At 44.2% G+C, this 10,072-nt stretch overlaps 1 protein-coding gene across 1 annotated transcript; it reads left to right on the top strand.

The window, feature by feature from the left end:
* The first annotated feature begins 2,798 nt into the window (after positions 1-2,798).
* Positions 2,799-6,411, top strand: LOC116969824 (sorting nexin-30-like). The gene is made up of 3 exons (XM_033016606.1): positions 2,799-3,038; positions 5,161-5,271; positions 6,208-6,411. The coding sequence occupies exons 1-3, from the start codon at positions 2,814-2,816 to the stop codon at positions 6,394-6,396; spliced, it is 525 nt and encodes a 174-aa protein (XP_032872497.1). The 5' UTR covers positions 2,799-2,813; the 3' UTR covers positions 6,397-6,411.
* The last annotated feature ends 3,661 nt before the right edge of the window (positions 6,412-10,072 follow it).

The following is a 10,072-nucleotide window of genomic DNA, read 5'->3' as shown; positions in this document are numbered from 1 at the left end:
GGTTAGAGAGAATGACTGAAATGTGTTCATTAAGTTGGCTGCTTTTCTGTACTTTTCTATAAAGTTGTGGGTTGTGAAGAGTATGGCAGTAGAATACTAAAGAAAAATGTTCTTTTGAAGTTATTTGTAACTGCTTGAGTTGTCTTATTTCCAGGAATATCACCTGTGTATTTTGGAATTTGACCATATTCCATAAAATCATATTGGACAGCCTCATTGCTTTGGTGCAATTTCATTATACCAAGCTGCGTGGGGAACGTGTGCGTGGCTTTCCGGATTTCTCTTGCTTTTGTCACATTGGACCAACAGCTTGGCTATTCTTAGTAAACAATTTGCAAAGCACATTGAATTTGCCCCCCATCAGTCTGAAGAAGGGGTTCGGCCCGAAACGTTGCCTATTTCCTTCGCTCCATAGATGCTGCTGCACCCGCTGAGTTTCTCCAGCATTTTTGTGTACCATTGAATTTGCTGTTTAGTTTAGATTTAGAGATACAGCACGAAAACAGACCCTTCGGCCGCCCGAGTCTGTACCGACCAACGATCCCCGCACACTAACACTATCCTACACGCACTGGGTACAATTTACAATTTTACCAAAGCCAATTAACCTACAAACCTGTACGTCTTTGGGGTGTGGGAGGAAGCCGGAGATCCCAGAATAAACACAGGCAGGTCAAGGGGAGAGCATACATAGTCGGGATCGAACCTGGGTCTTGGGTACTATCTGGCAGCAAATCTACCACTGTACCATCCAGTTGTGGGGTTTGAATTGTTTCAGATTTCAAAAATTCTGCATAGCTCTCTGTAGAAAACTGCCTGTGCTCATCTCCAAGCTAGTAATTGCATCGAGACCAAGCGTGTGAATTAATCATGATTTTTAGACAGTTTTGGGTCACAATAAGATAAAGTGCTTTTTAGGAATTTAGAATTAGTGGGTATGTGAACTAATTGATGTGCAAGTGTGTGTCTGGTGATGCAGCATCTCCAGATGGAAGGAAGAGTGACAATTTGGGCCAAGACCCTTCTTCAGACTCTGGTCTCTGGTGTTGCTAGCGAAAGAGCCTAAAGTAGTGGATGTAAATATGTAGAATGGAATATCTTTGAAGTAAATATTGGGTTACATTGAATTTATTATTAGTTAAGTTTCATTTGTCAAGTTTTACTTTTGTGGATGTTGCTAGTAGATTAGAATACTTGGATAAATACAATCGGGAAAATGCTAGCTGTGTTCTGTGAAACAAAGTTCTGGTGGACAGGCACTGATTCTCAATTGCCCAAGATCCAGAACGCTCATGTGGGATACACACCAGTTTACATGGTATCAATGGACGCTACTATATTGTTACATAGATGGATTTACAAGCTTGGAAAAGAGAAAATAAGTGGAGAGAATAGTTGACCATGAACACTTGCTTTGATTTGTAATGGTTAATTCATCACTAGAGTATAGGTGAAAAATACAAGGTAGACACACACAATGGGGGTGTCCCACTGTACGAGCTTTTGATAGAATAGAATAGAATAGCCTTTTATTGTCATCCAGACCGAAGTCTGAACGAAATTTAAGCAGTCATACATATAATACAATACAATAAAAAACAACAATAAACACATATTAACATCCACCACAGTGAGTCCACCCAACATCTCCTCACTGTGATGGAGGCAAAAGTCTTAGGGCTGCAGTCTCTTCCCTCCTCTTCTCCTTCTGCGCTGAGGCGATACCCCCCGGGCAATGTTAAAACCTGTCCTCGCGGCTCAAACACCGCGGCCCGGGGTAGTCGAAGCTGCCGCTCACCAGACCTGCTGACGCAGCCGCTGGCCCGCGGCCGAACCCCCGGTCTCAGGCCACCGCCACCAGAACTGCCGTCCCAGCCCCCGGAGCATCGTTCCAGCCCCGAGCCGGATCGCCCTCACGTGAGTACTGCCACCGTCTCAGCCTCGCGCCAGGCCGCCGCTCCTCCCTCGGGCCAGGCCGCCCCGACCGGGCGCCGCTCCTCCCTCGCGCCAGGCCGCCCCGACCGGGCACCGCTCCTCCCTCAGGCTGGGCCGCCCCGACCGGGCACCGCTCCTCCCTCAGGCTGGGCCGCCCCGACTGGGCGCCGCTCCTCCCTCGGGCTGGGAACGCCGTACCTCCCCGAGCTCGGCTACTCCGACGGGAGCACCGTTCCTTCCTCGGGCCGGCCGTCACAGCCCCTCACGAAAGCCCTGTTCCAGCCCCGAGCCGGGCCGTCCTCACGGGAGCGAGCTCAGTGCGAGTCCTGGCGGGCTCTGCCTCCTGAGCCTCGAGGTCGCCAGCTCCGCCATTAGGCCTCAGCGCAGACGGAGGCAGAGAAGGGGAATACGACAAAAAAGTCGCATTCCCCCGCAGGGAGAGACAGCAAGCCCCGTTTCAACCCCCCCCCCCCCCAAAACACAAACTAAAAACCAAAACTAGACTAACCAAAACGAAAATAAACAACCCAAAAAACACAAAACAAACAGGACTGCCGGAGAGCCGCTGCAAAATGCGTCCCCGTAATTTGTTCCACTTGGGTATTCGAATGGCATATAGGATTTCCAGTTGTAGTGTCTGAACTAGTTCAGCTTCTCAAATACTTTTATTTTTTCCCTGTGTACTTGCATGTTATTGTGTGGCTAGTGGTTCTGTTTCCTGGTAACGTGTCCTACTGTGAACCGTGAACCTTGCTGTGGTTTAAGCAGGAATAAAGTTACATTTCATTTTGAAGTGCATGTTGGAATATTGATTGGATGTATAACTTGCGGAAGTTCTGGTTATCTTTGTACTTCTGTAAACGCCAAACCAATTCCCAATGCTGATTGACCAAATCTGTTTACTTGTCGTTCAGGATCCAATGTTGCAGAATGGGACTCCAGTGGAGACATCAAGCCCTGCCTCTTCCTCATCACTCCTCAATAGACTACAACTTGATGATGAGCTCGATGGTGAAACTAGAGATCTATTTGTTACAGTTGATGACCCAAAGAAACACGTGTCTGCAATGGAGACGTACATCACGTACAGAGTTGGCACAAAGGTATGAGAAATTGAAACATTCAGAAATTCCTGCTATCTTTGGTACAATTCTTGGTTGGATGCAATGGTTACAGTGGAGAAGCAGACCAAAAATCAGGGAACCACTGGTCAAATCTCACCAGGGCAGAAGTAGAATGGAGAGGGTGGGGGAGGGAGAATGTAGTCATTAATATTAATTACAACATAGCCAGTTTGTCATAAAGACCGACTGGTTGACTTGTCCTTTGGGTGAGGAACTTTTCCACCCTTGTGCAATTTGATGTGAGACCCACCTAGGAGCTATCAAGAAAATACAATGTGGACTTAAATGCATTCTTAAATATGGACGTCTGTTAAGATTGAATGATCTGCATTAACTAAGCTATACATAAATTGAGTTAAGCATACACTGGATGTTTTGTATTGTGAGAACTGACTTGTATGAACCAGAGTTGTACAAGAAGTGCAGGTACAACCTCCAGAAGAGCAAGGCTTTAACTGCTACTGATTGGTAATATTCACATCCACTGTGGTGAAGTGCTTAGAGGATGGTTATGATGCTCTTCAACTCTTACCTTCTGGACCTACTCCAATTTGTTACTTCCAGTTTCAAAAACAGCTTCTTCCCACATCTGTTTGACTCTTGAATCAACCCTGATAGCAATCCCACCTCTGCACGGAGCCACCACGGACTTTGCACTACTATAGTTTTGCACTATCATGATATGGTTTATTTGCAATAACTGATCATTTATTGCATCAAATGTGGTTGTAAAGCTGTAGCAAATAAGACATCAAATTGTTCTTGTCTCTTGAATGTTTTGTTTTCAGCAGATAAGAAACCCCACATTACTGACAATTTTACAAAAGTGCTTTTGGGTTTATGATGTCGGGTTTTGATGAGCACTTGCTTAGTAGTGCTGTGAAGCACAATGCCATCTGCTTTGGAGCAGAAAGTAGGATGGCACAAAAATAAAGTAATCTATTGGTTAGTTGATGAATGATGAATAATTAGGAAGTAGCAGCAGAGAAAATACTTTTATCCTTCGTTCTTTGGGGGGCATTTAAAATGTTTTTGTGTTAGAAATTTCCTATACTGACTAAGAGTTTGTTAATGTACGGGAGGGTTGCTTGTCCATGATTAATGTTCATTCCAATTATGTCTTATTTGCTGCCACTACTGATATTGCAGTCCATTGAGCTACTGGTTTCCATGTATGAACCTGGAAGACTTCAGTCTCCTGGTTGAATAATGTGACCCTAAGTGGTTTTGCATTGAAATCTTAAAGGGCCTGTCCCACTGTACGAGGTAATTCAAGAGTTCTCCTGAGTTTCCCCCGATTCGAACTGGGAGAATTACGGTAATAGCCGCTCGTAGGCCCTCGTGGACATTTTTCAACATGTTGAAAAATCTTCACGAGCTTACCGCATTTCCTGAGTACCTGCCGTTAGCCTAACGAGCCGCTAAGAGACGTCCCGAACTTCGACGTACCCGCTACGTACATTCTACGTACTTACCACCAGTTTGATTTTTTTTTAAACTCGGGAGAGCTCTTGGGTAAGCACGTATAGTGGGGCAGGCACTTGACTCCAGTTTAGTTTGCTCCACAATGATGTATGTGGCATGGAATTCCATGTGGGCTGAATATATATAATGGTCTCCATGTTATGTTGATGGGCTTATGTTGGAGAAGGAAACAATTTGCTTCTAAGGAACAGTGGAATATTTTTTGCCAAATTAAAAAAATCCGTAACTATGAATTTGATAGATACACAGAATGCTGGAGTAAATTGAAGGAATTTTATACTGTGGTTTTGAATAGTGATATAGGAAATAATATTGTTCTGAAACCCTGGCTGTTGAACCCGTAAGTTTGAAGCACCGTCCAAAAGCTGCACTTTGAATCGAGTTGATCATCAACTTTTCAATATTCCTTTCTTTCCCCCTCTACAAATTTTAATGCTGCACCTTTTCATTCCCAGTAATTGTCCATGCTATTTTTAAACAAATGTAAAATGTTATGACCTTTGAGGTTTTTTAAACTTTTCATTTGAAATAGTGCAAGTTAATACTAAACTAAATTTGGATAAATCAGATTAAAATTTATTTAATATTCAAAGTTCACACTATTTATTAATTTCAGACCACCAGAAATGAATTTGATTTACCCGAGTACACAGTACGACGCAGATACCAGGATTTTGATTGGTTGCGGATTAAACTGGAAGATTCACAGCCAACGTATATCATACCAGTAAGTACTGGGTAAATCTGGTCTCCAAGTGCATGCATTATTTTTAACTTCATTCATGGCCTGCATGTTCTGGACAGTTTTTATTAGATTTGAAAAAATAGTATGTATTCCTTGGACTGCTGCTAAATATGGAATGTGGCCAAATGTTGTGTATCTGCTATATTTATTGTCTGCCTTTCAAGTACCCTTTATTATTACAGTTTATGCAATTGATAGTTTGTTTCCTCATCGCCTTGAAACTCTATCTGATCAGTAATCTCATGTAACAGATTTTAAATTGTCCGAAATGTACTGTGGGCTTTTAATGCACAAACCTAGCAGCAGCTAGAAAATTAATTACCCGGCTGATGCTGAAGAAAATCCATTATGAACAACTATAATTATTTTCCTTTCCACTCCTTGTAAGTTAAAGAATTTGCACTGCATCTACAACTTTTTTTCTTTCTATTTCATGGTAATGCTTATATCCTTCAATAAACCTGCACATGCATGTCTAAATTCTAATAGCAAGCTCAAAAGACTAATATAGAAACCTTTCTTCCAGCACCACATGTTTTCCTTATTATTTTGACCCCCTTGGACTATTGACTGAGTTTGGAAATTACTGTCTGGGAAACTAAAGTTGCATCCTACCAGTGTAGTGCTGCTATATACTGGAGCTTTTCAAATTAATTGTTCTTATCAAAGAGGTGCATTTTTAATTTGTCCAAATAACCCTGCAAAAGTTGATGTCTTTCTTGGCTTTGACAAGATAGTGGTGTGCTCAATTGGTATTTATTTTCTAAAACATATTAGTTCACTAAGGTTGTGTCTTCCACCCATATCTCCATTTTAATAACATCAACATTAAAATGGCCAGTATTTAAATCTATAGAAAAGTGAGATTTTATAAAATCACCAATGTAATGTTGTAATTTTGAATTTCTTTTTATGCAGCCTTTGCCAGAAAAATTTGTAGTGAAGGGTGTTGTGGATCGCTTTTCAGAAGACTTTGTGGAGACTAGAAGGAAGGCATTGGACAAGTTTCTGAAAAGAATCTCAGATCATCCTGTTCTTTCCTTTAATGATCATTTCAATGTCTTTCTTACAGCAAAGGTACCTGGTTTAATTCTCATCTTTGAGTAGCTTGGTGGGTTGTACAGGGAGAGAGATTTATTCATTTTGTGGCCGATCTAAGAGCACACTGAGTGCAAATTATTTGCAAAGGAAATGGGACTTTTTGTTTGCAAAATAAAGTATTCTCTAAAGTAAAACCAGCAATAAAATGCAGCATGTCTCAAGCGCATGTGTATGCTGCACCTGATCATAGTCAAACAGCATGGAATCGACCTCTTCACATCACTGAATCCATGCCAAACAAAGAACACACACTTACACATTCCATTTTATTTTTTGCGCATTACCATCACCTTCCACCACTTTTATATGGTAGGCAAGATGTAGTGGCAATTAGCGTATCAAGCTGTCCGTCTTTGGGATAAAGGAGGAAAATGGAGCACCCAGGGGAAACCCATGATGTCGCAGGTGAATGAGCAACTTTATGTAGGCAGAACCAAAGAGGATCGCTCTTCGGTTCTGTCCACATAAAGCTGCTCACTGGTCATTTGTGGAGAGCTTAGTCCACTGGAGGAGGTAACTGATGAAGAACCATGCAATTTTCCGAGGCAAATCTAGTGCAGGGTCAGGATGAAAGCCTTTGGCAAGGAATGAAGAAGAATTAATGATTCCAATGAAATTCCCCTGATGAAATAATTAGAAATCCACATAATTAGCACCTGTGAATAGATTCTTGGTTTCAGAATCAGAATGCTTTATTGTCATTGCATGTGTCACATACAACGAGATTACTGTGTCTCTCCATTTAAAAGAACTTCAAACATTCACATACTCATACTTTTTACACTCCCTCCCTCCCCAAACCCACCCATGGATTCACATTTACATAAATTAACACTGTCTCCCACCCCCCCCTCCTTCCCCATAACCCACTCCCGAGACAGAGTTCAGTTCCAAGATTGCTGATGGGTAAAAGCTGTTCTTGAGTCTGGCAGTGCGTGACTTTAGCGACCTGTACCTTTTTCCTGAGGGCAGCAGTGTGAAAAGGTGGTGACAAGGATGTGTAATGTCTTTCACGATATTACAGGTCCTGCTGCGGCATCTGGAGTGGTAAATGTCCTCCAGATGGGGCAGGGGGAGTCCAATGATACCCTGGGCAGTTTTTATCACCCTCTGGAGACCTGCTCTGTCAGCTGCTGAACAGTTCCCAAACCAGGCAGTTATGCAGTAACTCAGTATGCTTTCTACCGAACAGCGGTAGAAAGACTCCAGCAGTTTAGCAGACAGATGGGCCTTCCTCAGTGTTGTGAGGAAGTAGTCTCTGTTGCGCCTTTTTTACAACTACAGCAGAGTTCACAGACCATTTACGATCCTCACTGATGTTGATCCCCAGAAATTTAAAACTAGGCACCCTCTCCACCTCCTCGCCCCCTATCTCCAGTGGCCTGAGCTCCGCTCTATGTCGCCTGAAATCAGTGATGATCTCCTTTGTCTTTTTAGTGTTCAGAGAGAGATTGTTGTGAGCACTCCGCTCAGAAAGTCTGTGCACCGCCTCTCTACAGGCGACCTCGTTCCCATTTGAGATGAGCCCCACCACGGTTGTATCGTCCGCAAATTTTATGATCCTATTTGCGGGGTGATGGGGCAAGCAGTCGTGTATGTATAGGGCGTAGAGGAGCGGACTGAGCACACAGCCCTGCGGTGCTCCTGTGCTGAGGGTCAGGGATGTCGAGGTGTAGGGTCCAAGTCTCACCGTCTGTGGGCATTCACTGAGAAAGTCCAATATCCACCGACACAGTTGACTGCTGAGGCCAAGGTCTAGCATTTTTGTGATCAGCTTGCTGGGTATGATTGTATTAAAAGCTGAGCTGTAATCAACAAAAAGCATCCTGACATATGACCCCTTCTCCTCTAGGTGTTGTAGTGCAGCATGGAGGACAGTGTTTATGGCATCCTCTGTAGATCTATTAGCCCTATATGCATACTGGTGTGGGTCGAGTGAGGGGGGGAGAGATAATTTAAGGTGACCTAGGATCAGCCTTTCAAAGCACTTGGAGACTACAGATGTAAGAGCAACGGGCCTGTAGTCATTGAGGGAGTTGATGTTTGTCTGCTTGGGCACCGGGATGATAGTGGTGGTTTTCAGGCACGTTGGCATGGAGGAGTGTGCTAGGGAAAGGTTAAAAATGTCTGCGAATACCCCAGCGAGCTGGTGAGCACAGTCCCGGAGCACCCTGCCTGGGATCTCATCCGGGCCAGCAGCCTTACTAGCATTAACAGTTCTCAGGGCCCGCTTTACCTCCTCTAACTGGAGGGTTTTCTACAATCAGAAAACAAGAAGATGTAGAATGGTCAGGAGGTGATGAACCAGAAGATGTTCTTGAATTGGAATTTCCACTTGACTCATAAGCAGCTCTGCAGACATTGAAAAGCTGAAGTCAATAAAAGCTATATGACCTAAAGTGTGGCTGGTGGTGAAATAAACTTGGGAGGTGTGGCACTCGGTTGATGATCAAGATACTGTGGCAGGGTTTGAATGCCATCTCCTCCTACAAGGCGAAATCAGGAGGCAGCTCAAACAACAGCGAAGCATCACTCTCTGACGAGCTCAATGTGTTTTACGCACTCTTTGATAGGGAGAACACTGATGTGCGTTCCCAAGCCCCCATTCGCCCCACAGGTCAGTCACAGAGGCAGAAGATCCTTCAGGGGGGTGAACCCTCTGAAAGTGCCTGGACCTGATGGAATACCCGGTCGAGTTCTCAACGGTCTGCAACTGGCGGAGTTTTTGTGGACATTTTCAACCTATCACATCTGAGGTCTGAGGTTCCCACCTGCTTTAAGAGGGCATCAATAATACCGGTGCCCAATAAGAGTGAGATGATGTGCCTCAATGACTATCGACCAATGGCACTAACGTCTGTGGTGATGAAGTGCTTTGAGAGGTTGATTATGGCGCAAATCAACTCCTACCTCGACCCACTACAGTTCGCCTACCGCCACAACTGGTCAACGGAGGATGCGATCTCACTGGCTCTCCACTCCGCATTGGACCGCTTGGGCAAAGAAAACAGGGTTTCGTCCCGAAACATTGCCTATTTCCTTCGCTCCATAGATGCTGCTGCACCCGCTGAGTTTCTCCAGCATTTTTGTGCACCTTCGATTTTCCAGCATCTGTAGTTCCTTCTTAAACACTTATATCAAGCTGTTGTTTATAGACTACAGCTCGGCGTTTAATACCATCATCCCCTCCAAGCTGGTTACCAAGCTCACGGAACTGGGTCTCTGCGCATCCCTCTGCAATTGGATCCTCGACTTCCTCATCCACAGACCAGTCTGTTCAAATTGACAGAAACACTTCATCCTCAGCAACAATCAGTACGGTAGCACCTCAAGGCTGCGTGCTCAGCCCCCTGCTTTACTCACTCTATACCCATGGCTGCTTAGCCGGACATAATGCGAACTCCATTATCAAGTTCGCCCACGATGCCACTGTTGGACGAATCACAGATGACGATGAGTCAGAGTATAGAAGTGAGATCGACCAAATGGTGCCAGCACAACAACCTGGCTCTCAACATCAGTAAAACTAAGAAAGATTATGGACTTTGGTAGGGGAAGGATGAGGACCCACAATCCTGTTTACATCAATGGGACAATGATGGACAGGGTCAAAAACGTCAAATTCCTGGGCATGCATATTTTTGAAGATCTTTCCTGGACCCAGCGCACTGATGCGATTATA

The sequence above is a fragment of the Amblyraja radiata genome, unplaced genomic scaffold, assembly GCF_010909765.2.
Source record: "Amblyraja radiata isolate CabotCenter1 unplaced genomic scaffold, sAmbRad1.1.pri scaffold_1281_ctg1, whole genome shotgun sequence".
NCBI classification, from domain to species: Eukaryota; Metazoa; Chordata; class Chondrichthyes; order Rajiformes; family Rajidae; genus Amblyraja; species Amblyraja radiata.
The sequence above is the reverse complement of the archived record's forward strand: the minus strand, read 5'-3'. Positions and strand labels throughout refer to the sequence as shown.